The sequence below is a fragment of the Hippoglossus stenolepis genome, chromosome 12, assembly GCF_022539355.2.
Source record: "Hippoglossus stenolepis isolate QCI-W04-F060 chromosome 12, HSTE1.2, whole genome shotgun sequence".
NCBI classification, from domain to species: Eukaryota; Metazoa; Chordata; class Actinopteri; order Pleuronectiformes; family Pleuronectidae; genus Hippoglossus; species Hippoglossus stenolepis.
Genome location: NC_061494.1, coordinates 10,070,322 through 10,092,940, shown reverse-complemented (window position 1 = coordinate 10,092,940; position 22,619 = coordinate 10,070,322). Strand labels below are relative to the sequence as shown.

At 42.1% G+C, this 22,619-nt stretch overlaps 1 protein-coding gene across 3 annotated transcripts in view; it reads left to right on the top strand.

Moving 5' to 3' along the window:
• pde10a (phosphodiesterase 10A) overlaps positions 1-22,619 on the top strand; it is a 57,093-nt gene that overhangs the window by 17,822 nt on the left and 16,652 nt on the right. For 2 of the 3 annotated variants that reach the window (XM_047342447.1, XM_047342446.1), the window contains exons 1-2: positions 11-394; positions 12,278-12,409. In XM_047342447.1, the coding sequence (XP_047198403.1) occupies positions 331-394; positions 12,278-12,409 (196 nt within the window). In that variant the 5' untranslated portion in view covers positions 11-330. Of the gene's footprint in view, positions 1-10; positions 395-12,277; positions 12,410-22,619 lie in introns of those variants that run through there. The other variant, XM_047342445.1, reaches the window with a different exon arrangement.

The following is a 22,619-nucleotide window of genomic DNA, read 5'->3' as shown; positions in this document are numbered from 1 at the left end:
TCCAGTCTGCTGCTGAACATCCAGCACAGCGGAGCCAGCGCGCCGAGGAGGCGGACCGACTGTAGCTACACCTCGGCCAGCGGTGCTGGGTCATAGCGGTGGCGGAGGGGGGGCGGTGGTGGTGGTTGGGGCCGCGCACTGCTCTTCTTGCCCTTCCTGAACCGTGAGCACCGAGGACACCACCATCACATCGACGCGTCCTGGAATAGTTTTTCTTTTTTCTTTTCTTTTTTTGTTGTTGTATTTTGTCGCCCAGGCGCACCAAGTTGCTGCTGCAGAGGCGCACTCTTCTCCGAGGCTCCTCTCCCCCCTTTGCGCTCACAATCCGACATGGAAGATGGTCCGTCTTCAACAAGCTGTTTCAGAAGGTTAACGGACTGTTTCCTGGGTGCAAGTAGGTATTTTTGTAAAGCACTTAAGTTGCATTTTACGCAGAAATACGGCGCGTAATGACTTTCAGTAGCAGGGGAGTTAATGGCAGAAACATGGACACATTTTTTTGGGGATGCATTATTTCTGCTGGTCCTGCAGGCGGACGAAATTTGTCTGCTCAACTTTATGAATGACCGATTGAAAGCTGATTTAGATGGGTGGGGACTTCATTGGAAGGGGATTCAGCGGGACTGCCGTTGGTCAAATGTAGCCTGTACCCGCGTGTGTGTGTGTGTGTGTGTGTGTGTGTGTGTGTGTTTTTTCAGTTTTTTGGTTTAGAACAATTATAAGAGAGAATATGTGGTTGCCATCTCAGTTGTGACTTTGATCTCGGAGGGGACAGTCGGCAGACATGTCATCAGAAAGCCAAGCGCAGTCATGAACAGGAGTGGAGGATAGAAAGTGTAAATATTAAATCCTTTAACTGCATTCTGAAGAAATACAAGTCTGTTATTATTATTATCACTATGAGGCTATTATTCTTATTGAAATTATCTGATTAGAATTAGAACTCCTGTAACTAATAATATTCATATTACTCTCAATTTCTCATTCCATAGCTTTGATAAGAATTCCTATTGTCATTATTAGCACAGTGTTATAATAAACATCTAAGGTAGATGTCCTCATAATTTAACTTTATTTATTTTTGGGAAAAAAAGAATACTTAAATGATAAATTGGTGCAACCACAGTCAACATTTTAATAAAAATGATAATAATTCCCCTAAAAAATACCTGTCGTTCTCTGGCACGGCTAGTGGATATTTTATATGATCTAATATCTTTCTAATATTGATGTTGCAACTTTCTGTTTTCACAATTTACTCTGTGTCTGTGCAGCACATGAATAATTCTGTCAGTGGCTACCGTTGTTTCACTGCCACCTCAGGTGACCTTTAGTGGCAAGCGAGTAATAAACAGTTAGCCGTTTTGGGGCCTGCGATGCTGAATGATGCCAAAGTACGCACATAGCAGTAAAGTGCAGTCATGGAACGTGTTATTGAGGTACAGTATGTAGGTATCCTGCCCTCGTGCTGACCAAAAAAGGACAATAATTTTAGGTTTCCACAAAGCTTCCTAACTTTTTTTTTTACACTAACAGTGGATGTCAGAGTCAAAGACTTTTAAAAGTTTCATCTACTGTAGGATGAGCTGCGACGTCCGTCCGTCTTATACTATTTTTTATATTAAAAACAAGGCATAGTTAAATATGTTGACTTGAGAAAAAAGTTGCCCTGTCCACTTCTGCCTTAGCTGTGTGTTTGTGTGAGTTACACAGCTCTCAGTTATCCTGCTCTCTCTCCCTCTCTGTCTCTCTGTCTCTCTCTCCCTTCTCAAATGTTGTACAGCTGTCAATTAATCTGGGCTAAACGTAGGATTAACTTGAGATACTGTTTGCCTTTTCACTGCGTGTTTCCCTCTGATTGGTTTGGGATCAGGAAATAATTTGATTATGCTTCACCCAAGGCTTTTTGACAGTGATTAAAAACACATGTGGACATACATTTCTGATACAAGTCATGTGCTCTGTATGTTTTTACACTATTGTTACATCTCGCATTGTTAAATGTACTCACCAGAGGGTACAGAAGGGGCTTTTTCTCTGCTGTTTTCTAGCAACTGATGGTATGTTGTTCCTCCCATCATCGTTTGGCCTTTCTGAAATGGAACTGGTTGCTGGACTGTCCACTGCTCCCTGGAGAGACAGACTCCGGTTTATAAAGACAACATGTTGGTGTATTCGCTCCCTGCTTACTAACATATTTCTCTGCACTGAGTTAGGTCTGTGATTTTTATGAGTTTGAAGTCTCATGTCATGTGAAAATATATATGCATGTGTGAGTTTGAGTGCATTGTTTGTGGTCACTGTGTGAGGTCAGTCTGGGTCAACCTTGATTTGATCTCGCAGGCATTTTGAAACCCAAGTGCTTAGAGGTGTAGTCAGCTATTGTAAGCATCTCCACATGAACTGCTAGTTGTCAATTCTGTGGCTGCTCTGAAAAAAATAAAAAATCCTGTACATGTACACACCCCTGGCTCAGGAAATTGGAATCAAAATAGCTCGGACTGAGCCACAACATGCTATTCCAGCAAATCAGCAACAGGGGGCGTTGGTGCTGGTCAGGCTGGTGAACCAGTTGCACCTCTGGCTCTTCCTCTGCTTCTACCAGCTGCAGCCTCAGCCACCGCGCCCATTCAAAACAGAGCTGCACCATGATAGCAGTGAAATTTGAATACCAAGAAGGGGATATTACCTGGCAAACTAAAATAATATTTTACTCGATACAGCAAACCTTAGATCTGTGCTATGTGATAGCGAGTAGGTATTTTAATCAGTGGTGTCTATTTGCCAGTTTGTCTTTGGTAACTCTGGGAGTTTCAATTCAATTTGGATGAAACTTGGCAGAAATTCATCAAAAGTCAAGGACACAGCATGGGATCAAATTACAGAAAATGGTAAAAAGAAAATGAAATGAAAATGAAAAGAACCTGAGATACACATTATACAAGATTATATAAGATTATTATAAAAAAGTGACAATGGACAAGCAAATCTTGACTATAACTCTTTGTCCCATCATGATGCCTCCTGGGAGATATCTCCAGGGACAGGGTTGGGAATGGGCCTACAAGCGCATTTTAAGCCCAACCCATAGGGGGCACCCCGAGTACCAAAACAGTGTACCTCATGGTCAAAATATAACAATTTGGGTAAGCATGCTCTGGAGACAAGTACAATATTTAGTGCCGTATGAATTCACATCTTTGCTCATAAATCAAGATGCCGTTGTATTAAAACTTTTGATCCTGAAACACTTTACATTAAAGTAGTACATAGTTAATATAATACAGCATGCAGCGTGGGTATAGCATCTCTCCGAGCTCTATTCTACTTTACCTTGGAATTAGATGTCTTTGCCAGCATAACGTTTCTCATCCCTCCTCTGTGCTCTTTTATGGAACTATACCACATATCATCAGGACTACCGGGGGGAATCCTGGAGGACCATAACAAATTCCATAAAGTTTTTACTTGCCCTGTCACTCTTTTCACTCCACACACACACACACACACACACACACACACACACACACACACACACTCACACACACACACACACACACACACCTGCAGCTAGACCAGTTGAGTTGTTTCTGTCGCTTAAGGCGTCCATGAATTTGGGGTATTTCTGAAGGAGCGCTGAAGAGAGGGGTGTATCAACAATCTTATTCATAATTGCAACTGACTCAGTGAAGAAGGAAGTACTGTCAAGCTGGAAGTGCTCACACTGGATATTTCCTGTCTCACCACATCTTCTCTCTCACTGCCAGGGTTTCTCTCAGCACGGTCACCAAAAACACACTTATATCACTTAACATGATTGCAATATGAAAATGAAAGTCAGGTTGAAATTTGAATTGCTAAATAACTCCAGACTGGGCAGAGCATAAGCCAAATAGTTTCTCTTTGTGATTTGTCTTCAGTGTTTATTCAAACTTGCAGGAAAAATCAAGCCAAAGAAAATTAGCTTGTTTGCGGTTTGAGTCCTTTTTTATATCAAGATCTGTCCAGGACTGGATCAGTGCCAGGGCACAGTGCACGATCTGAGCGGGGGAAACAGATGACATTCTCCTCAAGGCGTCCGTTGATCCCTCGTCAGCCTGTCGTGGATTGGGATCTGAGGGGATTGGAAAAGGCCACATGCATGTCGATTTCTTTACAGCTTGTTCTCGTGTCGGGACTCATAAAAGAACACGGCGCTGGAGAAGACACAAGGATCTGTGGTTCTCATTATCGGTTCCCGACTGGGCTCTCTGCACAGCGGCTGCAGAGTTTACCATCAGTCCAGATGTGGAGCTGGGAACATGACCCCTGATTACTGATGTGACTCTTGGGGGGGGTGGGCAAGATGCTGTCCCTCTCAGCGACTCCAGCATTACTGTTCAGGTTCATCATCAGCAGTGTTGTTGGCTGTGTGATCTGCAACCTCTGGCTGTCGTTCAGTTTCCTGTCACTGGGGGAAAATACACAAGAAAGTTTTGACTTTTGAGTTGAAGGTTGACCTGCAAGGGGTCTCTACCTGCAATTCGAGTGTTGCGGCCTTCCTGTGACCACACTATTTGACTGTGGATCAAGGGACATGCCTTATCTACATCTGAGTTTGCCATTTATAGCCCTTACCCTTTATGTCTAATGACCTGGACTATGGGAGTGGAAATAATGCAAATTACATTTCCATGGAAATCCCTCTCTCTCTCTCTGTTTGTGTGTGTGTGTGTGTGTGTGTGTGTGTGTGTGTGTAGTAAGAGAGAGAGGTGTGATCTTGCATGTTTGTGCAGCGGTGTTTGTTTTTGCCATGTGGGGGCGTGTCTCTGGAAGTGAGGGGACCGCAGTCCACGGTGAAACAGCGTTTTCTTAATTTGACAAATTTTCACTGACTGGTGTATTGATTTAACCGCACCGGTCACCTCACCCTTGGCTGTTTTGGAATGTGGGGGGTGTGTGTATGTGTGCATGCATTGAATACTACACACACACACGCACGCTATACTTTCATGGGCACAGACTGAATGAATAAATGAGGTGAGCAGTGGCAGAGCAGTGGCAGAGCAGTCGAAGCATTTTCATCTTCTGTGTTTGCTCTTTTTTTCCTCTTCGTCGCTCACTGGATGTCAGTCTTGGACGCTGTGCTCCAGCCCTCCCATAGATAAGATAAGAACCACATGCTCTTCCCACCTCCTGGCAAGGGAGTCCCAGGCGGACCTGCTGACGCACGCACCTCGCAGCAAACCCCCGCCCCTTTCCTGCCTCAGCCTCATGTCGGGAGAGTGAAAAGTAGTACCTTGGCAGCTTGCCCTTGACTCTCTGCCAGAAGGAGTGCACATCTAGAGAAGTGGTCTTTTCCCTTTCTCTCTCATGTGCATTTCTCATCCATGTTTTTGCAGAGGAGGAACACCTTGCTCACGAAACATTGGCCATGTTTGGCCTCTTCTTTTTACATTACGGCTCAGTATCGTCTGACAGAAGTGCTAAAGACACATGTTCACCTGTGTTCTGGCACTGTCACACTGATAGTTAACCGCTGCATGAGACAAAGAGATGATGAGTGATGGAGATGGGTGGAGCTGGTTGCTTTTGACATGTGTTTTGCTTTATTTTCAGTGCTATATAGTGTAAGTCCCCATGTCTTTGTAATCCTACATTTGCTGAAATATAACCTGAAACCTGAAATATAACCTATCAACCAATCCTAACATTTGAAAAAGAATATAATCAAAGTACACAAAAAGCTTGTGAAATCAGTTGTACAGTAGGCCACTCAGGTTGGCAAAAAACTGTCTAGACTGCTGAAATCCAAAAGAAAGAGGAGGAGGTCAACCAATCACGGGGCCGTATTCGTTCCCCTTGTCTTCACCAAAACCCTGTTGCCTTTTTACTGAAACCCCTGAGCTTGTGGTAACTACATGGAAAGATGTGAACACGTTATGCTTGGCATTCGAATGGTTAAGTTGCGAGAGCACGACTGTTTTGCTACATGGACGCAAAAAACAAATGGGTGTCTGCAAGCCACAGAGGCTAACATTTTAGCAAGCTCACAGATGGGTAACGTAATCCAGGAAATGTCAAAAGCCTAATAACAAAGGGAAAAGATGAGGCTGTAGAGAATATCAATGTTTTCCATGTAAACATTATAACGTTTTCAAGAAAAACTCGGACCAAACAAAACAATTTATCATTCATTTGTATAAGAAAAATTCTTTTAGCTTCCGCCACCATCTCTGATAACGTCAGCAAACATGTCGCAACACCTTAACTGTGAGCTTTCAGACAATTCTAAGGTCCAAGGTCATGAATACGTCAAGAGGGATCATATATTTTACAGTTAACACAACAGTAGCTAGGATTTATTTTCTCGTTCTCCCTCTTCCCTCTGGATAGCTGGTTCCTCATGTGAGCCCCGTTCCTTTGGGAAGATAAGTGGACTGGAGGGGCTGAGGAAAGTTGAGATGATTATTTTAGTTAATGTTCACTTAATGTTAATGCCTAATGTTGCATGTACACTCGTCTGCTTGGTGTTGTGCGTCAGAAATGGTTAAACGTGACTTTTCTTCTATTCTAACGATCGGCACTGATTGTGTCACCCCCAGCTGCAAAAGAAGCAGACTGCACTCACTGCAGAAATTCCTCGAAATGTACAAAGGCCATACCTTCGCATTTCCAGACGTCCCTGCCATGCATTCTGCACAGTCTGCAATATCAATATTAATCAGTCACCAAGGATCAGCAGGTCATAACTGAAAATTGAATGATATGCATCTTCAGAGCTGTGGTAATGTATTGGCAAGAGTAATAAATAACACAGTTGTGGACACAGAGAGAGAAATGATACATTGCTTCACAGGGGTTTCTTTTCTTTTCCTGAAGGAGCTTCTTATAAAGAGGTGTATGTATCAGAAATACTCTTTTCCCTTTGTGGACCATTGATAAATGTTAATCTGCAATGTGTCTCATCATGACTTGTGACTCATACATCTCTACCAGAATCTAAATTACTTTAAATTCTGGTGCTTTTTATAAATATACTAACACAATGCATGAAAAAAGCATTTATTCAAAGCAGATTTTAATATACGATGCAGTGATTTACTTACAGTTTACAGCCTCTTTACAAGCCATTTACTTTTCCATATAAAATCAGAGCCTAATAGATTTCCTTAATAAAAAAAGCCCATAAACTTTAATTGTAACTATACAAATTTGAAGCTTATTCAGGATGTTTTGATGCCTGGATTTTCATATAAGTACCACAAACTGGTGGCCCATGTAAATGCATTCCCCCATCAAACAGGAGCATGTTCATATTGAAAGACGCAGACATACTGAGACCAGCTTGGCCTTCCTTTCCCAGTCCCAGGGTGTGGTGTGCTATACTCAAGATAAGTGTTATGCAACGATACCTCACTGCATGAACTCAGGATTTGGTTTTTACACAGGAAGCCCAAGTCTGAGTCAGGCACCAGAATCTCTGCCAACTGGGCTTAAGCCACTCATAAACATGCTGCACAACACACTGCACTATTTCCCACCTGTGCACTTGTCTGAACGAGCGACATCCTATGACTGAAACTCATTTGAGCTCAGAGATAGGAAACAACTATAACCCAATGATTGAACTCAAACATTCTTAAGATCCCGACCATTTTGGTTCGTGAGCCCTCACAAAATAGCAACGTCTTGTGCTTTTGTCCCCTCGTCCCAATTCAGATGCAGAGAGCTGCTCTCAGCTTTAAACCTCTTACATGGTTCAGTTTTTAGAATAAGTGTAAGGTGCAATATTTCACAAAAAAGATCAACAATCAGAGAAAACTGCTAATTATTTGTAGAAATTTGTTAAGCAGTTTTTCTTTTCATCTTTACCTCATTAATAATCTCAGGATTCCACAGATTCCAAAGATTTATCTTGCGGCCGTATGGAGGGGGCCTGAGCCTTAGGTTGGAAACTGAACAAACTAGCTCCACCTAGTAAAATCCTGATGCTTCTGCATTAAAGTCAAACCTTGTTATTTATATAATAACATGAGAACAGCATCATAACTTGTTGATACTTCAAGTAGACTTGATGGTAGTTTACTCCATCAATCCATTTTCCACTATACCACTTATCCTTCTGGGGTCACGGGTGAGCTGGAGCCAATCCCAGCTGACATTAGGTAAGAGGTGGTGTACACCATGGAAATGCCGCCAGCATATCACAGGACAAACATACAGAGACAAACAACCGCTCACGGTCACATTCACACCTACAGACGATTTTACTCGAATATCTTTTAAAGGCCTAATTCTTTTTACTTAGTATCAGATTGGAGTAGTTCCTCTGCCAGTGTTTAAGCGTGATCATAAAGCATAATCATCAATTGTGCTTATAACTATGCTTTAATTTTGAAAAAAGAGACTAACTCTGGTACATTTATATGAACCATTATTCTCATATTAATTAAAGTACACTGTCCCTTTTAAATAAAAGTACCAAAAAAAATGGCAGCATAGGAGCCAAAGTTAATTTGCCCGTACTTGTTTATTTAGACTGCAGATATTAGTTTTTTTATAATTTACGACAAGTTATAAACAAAGACGGGAATAGTTTTCCAATATTTTCTGTTGAGGTTTTATGGTTTAAGGTTAAGTGTGAAAAAAAGGCCCCAAAATGTATCTTGGACTCATGGATCCTGTTTCGAACGTGTCACAGGAAGGTGTCTGCTTAGAGGCGTCTTTTTTCATGGACAATAGTTGCCACAGGCAGTAGTTCCCCACCACAGGTTTACAATATACAGACGTCAACATGGGAGGACCTTCTGGCAGACACTTCATGCACTGGATTAAGGTTTAAAATGTTTTTTAAATAATGTTTGCACATGTTGGTTTGGGTTGAACGCGTTTCTCTGTCATTACGTCTGCTAGAATCAGTGTCAGTGAATGAAAAACGTTCTTCGTTTTTTAACTTGATGACGCCATTGTCTTCAGCACCACTGACCACTGTGGGAAGGAAAATTTCACTGAGGTTTGACAACATGAGAGAGAAAAAAACACTCCGGTGACCATCGCTTCTACTGCAGCAGCCTCCCCCTCTCTCGCCCTCTTTCTCCTGATTGAGTGAGCGTATGCGGTTCCCCGTGGGGTTAACCGTTTTGGACCACAGCATGTGGGACAGATCTGGCTCCACCTTTGATTAGCCACTGTAGTCGCAGGCTTGGGACACTGACGCATTACCCACAGCTCTGAGTGTCACTGCGGTCACATTAGGTTGAGCTGTGGCTCTAAAAAACTTCAGGGGGAATCAGAAAGAAAGCGTGTAAGGTCGGCAGAGAGTAGCAGGAATGTTCAGGAGGGAAAAAAGTGCCATCAATCAGCATCCTGCTGTAATACAGAGGCTGTCGGGTCAAACCAGCCTTTCCTCCACTGGCTTCTTTTTCCACTGTGTGTTATTAGAGATGAACGATATTTACATTTTTTATATTTCTTGTATTATATTTTACAGATGAATACATTTGTCCAGATGCCACCGCTGGAGTTTACCTCCTGACTGTGATGCCGAGGGCAGATGAAGATGCTTTTTCATTCGTCATTCACTGAAAAACAAATATTTCAACAAGATAATCAAACTTTGATCCGACAAACATCTTTGCTCTTATGCTTAAGTCCACTGTTGAAGGTTTTCCTGTCATGTGCACCACCTCCGGTTAATGCATTGTAATATTTGATTGTAAGGGGACTGTTGGGCCTTGGTTGGAGGTCTTTAGTTAATTTATTGTCAAGCCCTGAGCCTCAGTCTTGCTGCCTGAAATAAGTTCACAAGCACCAAATGTGCTTTAATCCAAAACTGAAAATAGTCCACAACAAATGCACTATTTACTCCTATTTAAATAATGTTAAAAACAAATACAGTACTGGCACTTGTAGGGTTTTAGGAGATCATTTTGAAATAAAAGCACACATTCATAACTGTTTTTAGATATATGTCTTCAGCAGAAACAAATGTGCTTCGAGCTGACAGCCGCAGACAGAAGTCGGAAAGTACTGAGAGCGAGGGAGAGACTAACACATTGTTGGTTCTTGGTCTCTTTATGTAACTTGTTGAAAATAAAATAACAGAGAACGTACAGTTCTTTTCTTTTATATAATGATTGGTTTGATAATGATTAGTTAATAGATACGCTGAATTGTTCTCCCTGCCCTTTTTAGTACAGACACTGAATTTGGTCGCACTTCCATTGAGGTTAAGGGTCGAGTTAGGTGTTATAAACACTGGCTGTTCCACAGAGCCGTGGTTTGCCCGCTCTTCGCCAATGAGGCTTCACAATCTCCCCTTTTTACATGATTTTCGTCGTTCTGGGCTTGTAATTTTCAGCACCGGGGTGCACCCAGAACGCCGGTTTTATCAGCCGTTATATGCCCGTTGCAGAATTCTTATCACTGCTGTTTGTTTTTGCCCCATGGAGATAGGACATTTGACTATTTTCGTTCATGTGCACACATATGATTGCTAAATAATTTTCAGAGCCCATCCACCGCACAAAACTTGTATTCATAAATTCATACAGCCTCTTTGTTTTTTCTTTTTTTTTTGTGGTGTCGCTAATCACAGTGCCTCCTTTGTGTGTCGGATAGGACAAATTTGTAAGGGTGTTTTGCAGCGCTCCCATTTTACTCCTCTTTGTGTGTCTTTCTGTCCCCTGCAGCTCACTTCCACCACCACCCCCCACCCCCTCAACTTTGTCTCATTTATTAAGCCGTGTTCTGCCGATGTGCGTCAGAGCTGGCCAGGAGTCTCGTGAGGCGTTGTGGAAGGCGTCCTGAAGAGCTGTGTCTCGAGTCTGGACAGCGTCATACCACAGCGCCCTCCGCCCCCCCTCTCAAACTTACCCCCACCTCTGTTTGCCTTATTTGCCTGCAACCACCACCACCACCACCCCCACACACACACACACACACACACACACACACACACACACACACACACACACTGAGCAGATGATCCATCCTAAGTGAAGATCAAATGATTTGTTCGGGGGGGTAATAAATCAAAGGTCATAGGTAGCTGCTCAAGTCTGTTTACAAGAGTCGCTTTGATTCTACAATTAAATTAAACCCAAGCCAGTAGAAGTTCTTCTGAAGATGCAGGTTTTAAACACTTTATACTGACATGCAACACATTACCTGCAGCTGGATTGGAGGCTTCTATCTCCTGCATCTGGTTTTATTTTGTCATCTGGCACAACATCTGTGCCACCCTTTACGAATCATTTTGTAGTCCGCAAGTATCTGTAGCTGCTCACTCCCCCGATATCATGCAGGATTTTAGACTAGACACACACACACACAGTATGACAATATTGTCAAACTGTTTGTGTGTGTGTGTGTGTGTGTGTGAGACAGCAGAACACATGCCTTCCAGCTGCATGTCCTCCTGTGATTCATACTTGAAGGGAGTCTACGCAGATGCTTCTGATAACCAGACGTTTCGTGAGAAAGCGGTAAACGATCAGAGCCTTCTGAATACAGCAATCTTCTTTCCTACAAGTATCCACTAACTGATACATTTCCTATCTACAACACCATCAAATGTAAATGCAGATTTGTTTTTCCTTTTCTGGGATTTTTTGAAGTTGTGGTTGCCTGTTTTGTAAGCGCTGGGCTGCACGGTCCGATGATGAGATTACGTCTCACGGTTGAATTTAAACAGCTACAAGTCTTTGTTTTTAGACACACTCCATTTAAGTGAGTGACCTAAACATAATGGTTTCCCAGCGCATCATGACTGCCTTTGAGACGCCAGCGGTTATATTAAAAACAACTTTCCCTCAAAGAAGGTCTGGCAAATTGCTTTTTTCCCTGACAACAAAGACAGTGAACAGCAGCACTTAGCGAGCTCTCAAGAACCTAATTGCCTATTAAGCACAATCGAGTCCTCCTTTATCCTGCTGCCTCTGTTGGGGGCTCCTATCCCTGGAGATGAAGCTTTACAGTAAACATAAGTGAGTTAGCCCGGCTATCTGAGAGCTTTAGCCAGAAAATAGGCGCTCCTACCACGCTCACCTCACAGTAAAAGTAAAAGAGAGATGCCCTTCGGCCGTTTCCTTGGGAGGGTTGTTAGGAACAGCGTGTGCCTAAAGTGGGACGTTATTTCCATCCTGTTCTTAAATATCTTTGATTTCTCTCCTCACACCGTTTCCTTGATTTTTGTGCAACATGTCCCGGTGTCTTTTTTGTGTTTCCACAATTTTGCTTCGTCGTGGATAAAGTGGCGTGAAAGTAAAATGTGTTCTGTTTCTGTACTCCTCAGGCTTGACAGATGAGAAAGTGAAGGCCTACCTCTCGCTGCACCCGCAGATGCTGGACGACTTTGTGTTGGAGAGTGTGAGTGCAGAGACGTTGGACAGATGGCTGAAGAAAAAGACCAGCAGCAGGCCTGCAGGTACAGTATACCCACTCCCACTCCCACACACACATACATGCTGCAGATCCCTGGATCACTGTGACATAATGATTGGATCAGCGGATTTCAGCATATTGACGCACAGTTGTAATTTCTGTAATATTTTGCTTTGGTTAAATGTTTGTACTTTTTAGTTCACATAATCCCATACCAGGTCCCGAACAGTCGACCACAAGTACAGGCTGCCATGAATATCTGCAGCCATGTCAGTCGTTTGCTTTTATTGCGCAGAAAAACTAAAACCTCCTCTCCAAGAGTTTCAAAGGATAACCAGAGCCGAGGCAGACCGTGCCTCTGCGGGTTCCATTTATTATCCCGGCCATTTGCACTACAAATCACTCATCTTCACGTGTTTCCTTTAATCGTCAGTGTGTGTGATAGACAGACGAGAGGGAGAGGGCTTGTCGGGTGTTCACGGGTCATTAGATGTGTTTGAGCGGAGCCGAGTTGAGCCTGTGCCGTGCACTGCGCACACAGCGGACTGTTTCTCAGACCAACCGCATCCATCAAGGGCCCACAGAGCTGGCACTCTGCCCAGTCGAGCTGCTGACGTCAGAGGCGACCTCCAGAGACATGCAGCCGGCTGAAGGGGGCCCAGGGGAGGGGTGGGGATGGTGGCGGCGGCGGTGAGGGGTTGTGCTGGCTCAGGGTGTGGGTGTGTTGAAGTGCAGGGGGAAGCTGGCGGAGGATGGATTTGTCACATTTTGGAGCTGCTTTCTACATGACGTTTACAGACAGTGGTGTTTATTGCTGCTGTGAGACGCTGGTTTCTCAGGTCAGATCCTGCATGGGAAACCGTTTCCTGTATACAGTGTGTGTGTGTGTGTGTTTTGGTTGATACTCGAAAAAAATAGCCTAAATCATTTTTCTGGTGCCAAGTAGGAATAGTAGTTCAGGGCAGAGCAGATGAATCCTGTGCAAAGCAGAACACTGATTTAAAAAACTTAACACAGAGCACAAAGATTTTAGTCAGATGTGTTTAAGTGCTTTTATTTGATCAGTGTTCAGTTATCATATGGTTCATGAAACAGAATTCACCCGTTGCAAAGGCAATGCATTTTTCCCATGACGTCCGAAGGCTGGATAATATAAAGAACCACTTTGTTTAATAGAAATTGAATGTCCATTACATGACTGCTGGCTGCTCAGATTTAAAATTTGTTGTTTGTGTCTATTTGTGTTTTTTCTCCAGTATGGTCGAAATATTGACTTGCAGTCTGTTGAGTTGCTGCACCGGTGTAACAAAGCTTTGACAAAAAAAATGAACAAAAGCAGAAGTGACGCTCATTATGATGCATCACATTATTGAAGGCAAGTTTCAGGTTTCATTCGATTCTCATGTTGTCCAGAAAAGCACGTTAATGCTAACCACTGACTGCCGGGAAAATAGACAAGATGGTCCAGAGTGCTCTGTTTTTGAAAGTGGTCAAACAGTAAACAATAATAATATTACTGACGATCCTGGTGTTACAATACAGCACGGTTTATGTTTGGAACGATAAGCTGATACTGATATTTTAGCTAGTTACCTTTTATGGGGATTGAGAGAATATCTGGAACAGACAGTAGTTTGTACTGTGTTAAAATGAGCAGTTGCTAACAGTGTTTGTCCACCTGCATGCCTTTAGCCCTGGTCATGTGTTGTGTGTGTTGAAAATACTAAAGTAAATGCTGCTCGGGTGAAAAGTCTCTTTACACACACACACACGGCTGTGATGTATCTTACGAAGTGCAGGTTTGTGCAGGTTTTTGGGTTACTGGTCTCGGACAAATCGACTGCATTTGTCCCAAAAATCTTCTTTTGTGGTTACATATTTTTTTTTATTGATGTGATTGAGCCAGCAACAGTTGCGAATGAAGAGGATGATTCTAAAATCAACCAAAATCTTTGCATTATTTTCGTGGCGAGAGACTACAGGAATAAGGGGAATAGAATATTTGATGGAACTGTTGGCTGTCGATTTGCATTGTGGGAAATGTAGGCATCTATTCATAAAGATTCCCAGTACAAAGAGTTGCTATTTATTTCCTTAACTGTGTGTATTAAAGATGGTTGTGGAGAGTGAGGTATGTCACATGATGTATGTCACATGATTGGAGCAGCGCAGTTCGAGTTGGCTGCCTGAACTAGCTCGCTGGCGTCACTCCATATGTGTCTAACCTGGAAACAGGGTTAACCACACTCCCTCACTAAGGTTAAAGTTTCTGTCCTCAGTCAGAGTTCCTCTCAGAGCTTTTTTAAAACCCGTCCTGAGCCGGGACGACTTCATAGAATGTTTTTCAACAATTTATGTGTATTGAAAATGCAGTAGGTTTTTATATATTTTTGGGGACATTTTGCCTATATTGATAGGATGGTAAGGTCGCAATGAGAAGAGTCGAAGACACGCAGCAAAGGGCTTGGTCAGACTCAGAACCAAACCTGCAACCGCTGCATGAGGATATTAAATAAATATTAAAACTAGAAAGAGGCCTTTAAGAGTACATACCTCCGCCAAGGCCATTGCCCTATCTCGCCATGTTAAAGAAAGTGCTTGTTTATCTGGACCTGCTCTAACAAACAGACAGAGTCATAACCCTCTTGGTGGAGGTCATAACTTAATACAGTATTATTATAGATCAATATTCAGCCACTCTCCCTGTACAGTTGGTTTCTTGAGCTGTGTGAGTGGCGAACCAGACTCGGAGTGAAATCATCAGTAATCACTCTGACAGCTCTCTCATTATACCTCATGTCTCTCGGGGTTGATCTTTACGTTACATCAGTAATATCTCTTTTAGTCCACTTCCTCTGTGAGACCACTGTGAGCAGACACTTGGGCACCACTCTGAAGCCTCTCAGTGCCTGTTTCCGCTCATATGACAAGCACCGTCTATTTTCTGGGTCATCATGCAGGCTGAATGGTCACTGTGTTGGGATGACTTGACTTTTAGATTTATTTACAACAGTTGTTTAGCTGTTTCAATGCAGAATATGAGAGCAGCAGCAGCAGCAGCAGCAGCAGCAGCAGCAGGACCTGTCATCATGTGATCATCCCTAAGATAACCACTGCTTCCTGGAAGCTGTCCCTGCAGCCAGTGCCGTTCTCACTTATCATATGATAGACAACATTGGATTACATAAATCAGTTTGTCTGTTCACACACAAGTGTGTGTGTATAGTGTTTTTGCAAAGGTTGTGTTGCGGCCTCTAATTTTAGAGAAAACCGCCACATTTGCACACTTGATACTGCTCTGTGGTAACAATATGTCTTCTCATCGTAACTGAATTACACTTTTGTGCAGTTACATTTACGTATCATGTTTCTGCTTTAAAGTGAGAGGGTGGTTTGATGCAGCAGTGAGCTACAGAGCAGAGAGCTCAGTGAGCAGAACACAATTTCCCAGAATCCCCTTGGATGTCATTTGACCATTGCACCTGCATTGCAATGTTTACACCACACGCTGCCATGGGATAATTGATAAATCTCCAACCCTCTGCTGCTCCCATGCAGCAAAGGGCTCTCGTTATTGTATATGCTTCATGCAATGCACACGCACACACACACACACACACACACACACACACACACACACACATAGAAACACAGTGTATAAGTAGGAAGCTCTATATTCTTGATGAAGCATGATGCTTTTTTTGTAAATAATTTTGAGTCGTTTTTATATTTTTTGTTTCGTTCATATGGTAATAGTCTCATAGTCATACATTAAATTTTTCCCATAATTTTTGAAGAAGATTAAATTATATCTAAACTAGATCATTTAATTAATCAAATGTGAGAAAATAGGTTTTAGTCTGGTCTCAAAGGTGAGAGGCTGAATACAGAAGATATTCAGATTTTTTATTCAATAAGTCACTCAAGTGAGTAATCAATAGTATAACTTTTCACTTGACCACTCACTTCAGCACTCAAAAAGTGCATGAGCAAAATCTGCCAATGTTCCTGATCAGAGCATCATTCTCAAAGCTGATTATCTCTCTGACAGGTCAGGCAGCCAAGTCTGGTTAAAAATGGAGAACCTTGTGTTGAAGACGTGTGTGTGTGAGTCTCCAGTGTTCTCTCTGGAGGGCAAGAGCTGGGCCAACTGTGAAGCAGCTGATACTGTTTCTCAGACGTGTTTAGATGGAAGTCACAATGGAAACAAAGATGTGCTTGTGTGGCAGAAACTCATACCCCCCTCCGCTGTGATAAGATAGCTGTCTCACCTGCAGGGCATACCATCACGGGGAGGAGGAGAGGAGGAGGAGGAGGAGGAGGAGGAGGAGGACCCCTGTGCAGCGCTCAGTATATGCTGCTTTAAATGCTAATAAAAATAATAAAAAGTTAGTGTCCTTACTTCTGTGGCTGCAATAAAAAACACATTTTGGGGCTTTGAAACTGGACGAATGAACCTCTTGGGGCAACAGCCAATATTTTGAGGCTTCCGGTGTAGGAAGCGGATATCCAGGCCAAGAGGCCGTCTTCTGTTTGCCTGTCCAAGTCGAAGGTTTCTCCATTTTTCTTTTGGTCCAGACAACATTTTGGCTCATCTCTATTAACAGCTATCTCTATGAATGCAGATAAATTAAAAAAGCTGATCGCCAATGAGCATTTCGGTCTTTTGCTACAACTAATAATTAATGCAGATGCTGCATAATGGATTATTTTGGATTACTATTTCTTATTACGGGGCTATTGCATGTATATTCATTCAAATACAGATTTTGACGTTGATGGCAAGAGACAAATCTTCGCTAAGAGACAAAGTCTTTGCTAAACCAAAAAGTTTTTATAAATATTTATAACTATAGTTAGTTTTTTATTTTGAAAAAGGAAGTCTGGTTGACATTTGAATCTCTGTCTGAAGAGAGACCTGCGCACACATGACAGGACGAGTGCAGGTGAAGAGAGCAGGGCTGAGATGAAGACGACTGCTGCTGTTGGCAGCTGCATGTCCTCCATGCAGCAGGTCAACACAGGACGACCACTAGGTCGACACGTATTGAGCGCTGAGTCACTGCTAGCTGCCCTTCCTGTGGGAGACTTTGTATCTGTGGCGGCAGATCAATAAAGCGCTCATCAAGTATCGTGCACATTAGACTCAGCTAACTGAGGGATTTTTTTCTGCTCGGTGGAAGCTCAGAGCTGATGGTATCGTCTGGGTGATTCTTCAAATCATTCATCACCACATCTCATCAAACAGACCTGTATGTGAACCCCAGGCTCTGTGTGTTGGTGCCTGGATAAAGATGCAGGGTTAAGTCTGATGTGTCTCTTCTTTGAGTTGAGGTTTTATTATGATAGATAACGTATTTATTTTCTACTTGGCTGCCCTAAAACAAAAAGTGTTCTTCGCTGATTTTGTTTGTGCAGTATTGATGAAAGTAAAAGCAATAGATCTTAATTTCTTTCTTCAAACCACATCATACCACTGTGATGTATGAATGTGCAAAATTCCCGAGAAATTATTTCCTCAAACAGATTTTTCACACCTGCTCCAGAGCAAACAAACATTTCATTTAACTTTCAAAGGTGCAGATAACTCCATATCTCAGGAAACACCTCCCAAAACTACCATGAGCAACATTCAGGCTCAGCAGTGAAATGATTTAATGAAATTATTAGTAGAGTAATTTTTTAATAAGAGTAATCAGTCACGGAATGGCTTCTTGTCGGTTTAAATAGGCAACTCGTGCATTTTCAGGATTTTTTATTTTAGCCGTAGCTTGAGGGGTACAACAACTCTGTGAAGACTGCAGCCATCCTGTTGGTTTAATGTCACGTGACATGGTCATGCTCTGCAGAGCTGGAAAAAGTCAGTCTGCTCTAGCTGCCGGCTCCTTTGTTTCAACTGACTGGTGCAAAACGCTCATTCAAATTTTCAAACAAAATATGCAAAAGCGGCTATTTTTGACATTTTAAGTAAAATTTTAGGCAATGAACGGAAATGTGGTCAAATACAGTGCATGGACCTGTTGAGCTGTTAATCCTCAGAGGAGCTTTGCCCACTGAGCAGAGAAGCACATATCCACATTTGATACCTGCCAACCTAGCAGTGGACGTCAGAGAGCTGCACACCTGAACAACCCTGGGCTGTTAGGGTTCAGGAAACAGTTGGATGGATTTACCGGAAGACGTCTGTTCAGCCTCTGAGTTGTTCGACAGTTGAGTTTAGTGTTGAGTGCGTTGTGATCTGGCAGGTACATTTTCTCAGAACATGTCGGCCCCTCTCCTGCTGTGTTTACTGAAAGCACTGCAGCTCCCTGAAAATATGGGATGTGGCATTAGAGCAGGCTACTGGTCTCTGTCCCCGTGCTGGTGGCTGACCACACACTGTACAGCGATAAAACACACACACACACGCACACACCCGTACGCATTCCTTCCCTCTCAGCCCCAGGGGGAGGTGTATCACTAGAGTTAATCCCCTGACACTTACCTGATGAAACAAAGATGTTATTATTGCAAAACGGGAGAGGCAGGATGTCAGTTTTATATAGTTATGTTAAAGGTTCTGGTCACACAACCGAGAGAACTTGCTTACACACTTCCTGCAGCAAGAGCTCGACCCAACAGACAGTTCGGTTTATTCAAGCTTTTTCTTCTGGTTTCAAGGAGAAGCAGGAATATGAGACCTCCACCTGCATGTTGACTTGTAAGACACTCCCGGAACTGGTCGAATCAGCAAACTTGTTCAGCAAAGCAGATTTAAAGGCCCCCTGCCTTCGCACGGGAAATTTGTAGATTTACCTTACCTGCAAACACAAGTTTCCTGTTACTTTTTGGCTCCTTAGACATTTTCAGTGTATGGACACAATGATGAGTGCTCACCCTGTGGTTCCACTGGGACCACTGCGCTCGAGATGCCTGCGGAGGTGGTTTGCCAGGCTGTAATTGGACTTGCAACGGTACAAACAGTGTCTGGTGACCATTTCCTCCAGGAGGAACATTTAGTATTGGTGAGACCCACAAGTCCTGGCAGAGGGAATACCTCTGGGAGCAGAGAGGCTCTTCTGTACAGCTGAGAGATCCAGTGGAAATAATAATAATATGATTAATGGCAATGACGTGTAAAATAATCCCACTGATATTCAATGGAATCATAATAATAAAAAACTAGATTTATTTAGACCCTTTCAATAAAGAAATTAGAAATTGGAGGCAAAGAATAGATAACAATTACAAGCAATTTGCAGATCACAGCATGAGACAACATTAAGGCAAAATGTAAATAAATATATTATAAATAAATAAATACTACGCAGATCTTGGTGTTATGACTGATCTCTTCCAGTTGTGACCGTCAAACTAGATAATGAATGCAATGTGTGAACTTGTTTTTCAAAGGGTTTAACCTGAGTCTGATAGCTATCAGCACTCACTCATTCAGGGTTAGCAGCATAAGTTGTTACTTTTTTTAAATGCACTGGTATCAGATCGGTCCTTAATTGGTCGTGACATGTCCCCCTCCTCTCTGGTGTGAGAGGACAGTGAGGGGTGTCAGTGCTGAGAGTTCAGGTCATGGAGGTAAGGAAGCTTGCAGTTACCCATGCATCTGTGCACACACATGCTATCAAGCACCACAGACACTGAGGCGCTGCACATACAGTGAAGTGAGTATTACATTTCCTGGTATGTTTTTACATATTGTTTTTCTTTCATCTTATAGTTAAATCAGGTTTATTTGAACAGGGCTCTATCTCCAGCATCCTGCTCAGAGCTCACATATCACTTACCACACTGCACCATGTACACATCATATATCACATTACATCACACTGTCAAACAGTTACAGTAAAGAAAAGCAAATACAAGTTAAACGGGGTTTCCTGTTGCACACAGTTCAAGGATAGAATTAAGGGTATGATTGGGATATTTCTTTCTTCATTACTTCCACCAAGGACGCTGTTTTCATAGCTGTTCGTTTGCTGGTTTGTTTGTCAGCAAGATAACACGAAAACTACTGGAAAGATTACTGCGAAACGTGGTGGAAGAATGTGGTACAGGTCAGGGAAGAACCATTCAAATTTTGGTGGAGATCCAGATCACCTTCTTTAACAATGTGAGACAGGGCCTTTTTGAAATTTTTCTTGATTCCTCGTAGAATACATTATGGATCTTCATGAACAAGATCTTGCGTGTTTAAGCAACTGATGTATGAGTGTGAGCAAGTCGGTGCAGCCTGATTGAAATTAAAGGGGATTGTTGGGCCTTGGCAGAGATATGTGATGCACTGAGTGTCATTCTCGTTAGTTTGTCTGTTCGTTAGCAGGATTTCGCAAAAACTTTGGTAAGTGTCAGGGAGGAAAACCATTACATTTTTGGAGCAAATCTGGATAATGAGTTGGATCCAGGATTGATTTTCATCACACATTTTGTAACTTTTTTGTTGATTTCTCAGAGAATAATTTATTGATATTGATGAAAAAGATCAGGTATTTTTAGGGAACTGCACGATATCGATGAAGTTTCCTGCAGCTTGATTGAATTTGAAGGGATAGTTCACTGAAAAATGAACTTAAAAGTCCACTTCCAGTTGACCTTTAGGCTTTAAACGTGGTGGTGAGTGGATAATGAGTGAATTTAAATTTTTCTGTGAACCATCCCTTTAAGGAGACTGTTGGGTGTAGATATATGCGCTCTACTGGATGACATTCTAGTTTTATTTTTATTTTATTCTCGAAACAATTGGTACAGTAATCAATAGATACATCACTGTGTTTGTGTTAATGTTATAGAAGTTAAACAATGCAGATCTCTCTCTTACAGGTAAAATTGTAGGACGTGGTCTTCAAACAGGTCATTTTCTGATATCATTGGCAAGTCATTATTAAATAAAAAATGATTCCCTTTTTTTTTACCGGTTTGAAGTCTTTTTCAAGGGCAGCTCGCTGTCCTCTTATTGACGTCATTCCCGGCCGGGGGTTCACTCTAAAATAGCTCTCATGGCTAAGTTAGGAAACTCATAGCGTTCTGGAGGAATGTTTGAAACAACAAACTGTGGCGCTGGCTGTGATTTCTTCTTCTTCACATGTTCAAAGGGGTTTGTTTCAAAAGAGGAGCAGCTTGAGTCAGCACTTCAGTCGGCGTTTCTAAAATTTGCCCGGCCGCTTCGCATGGTTTGATCACATCAGACGTTATCACAGTGATCTGAGCGGTTACTGTTCTCGTGTGCTGTTGACCCACGTGTAACAAAGACCCGCTCGGGCTGCTGTGTGAATGTTTTTTGTTTTCATCGCGCTCCCAGACTATAAGTCCAGAAACTGTTATGATTGGCCGAGCCTTTGATTATCATCACATTCTTCAGTGACTGCATCCAAAGACAATAGTTATATGTCTGCTGTCTCTCCAGCAGCCTGAAATCACACCAAGAATTTGTACTTCAGGCCACAACATTTTGCACTTGTCAAGTTGAATTAATACCTCTGTTATTTTTCTTTTTAAAGAAACAAAGTTTAAGCAGACGTCTCCTTGCATCTAAAGAGATGATATAATTATCCTAAATTAATGCAGAATGTTTATTAATGCTTTAAATACTTTGGACTTATTGCACATGTACCTGACTACTGTTGTGAGGGCAACATCTGTTTTTTCTTACTTGCTGCTTGTAGAGATGTGTCTTCTTAATCCAACCAACGTTCAAACAGCCAGGCCAAGTTTCTGCTTCGCTCACACATGATGGTTTTCAGATTTTAAACGTAGATGACTGCATTCGCTTTATTTATTTATTATAAATGAGATATTGTGCTTAGGGGCCGTAGGAAGGCAGAACATGTTGTCAGACAGTAGCATCAACTCACCTTATTGTCTAATTTAGAAGCTGATATCAAGTCCTGATCAATAACTATTTACCAAAGAAAGAACTTTAACCAAATAAAAGCTACTGTGGCTAAAACATGGTCTAACAGCAGGTAAAAGAGGCATCTACTGCGTAAACTAACTCAGTAACTGCAGATAGTTGTCATGGTCATGACACACCAAGTAAAGTTTACGACCAAAATAAAATGTATTTTATTGCCATTCTATCATATTTAATTTTCAGTTATAAAAGGATTTGTTTTTGATTATTTTGTTTCTATTCTCGTTTTAGTTTTTTCATTGTTTTAAGAACTTTGCAGATAGACGACTAGCTGCTAAGATAACGGCGCAGGAAAAAGTCTAAAATGTAATAATCTGTTTTAGTTCTTAGGAAGTTTTGTTATATGTTA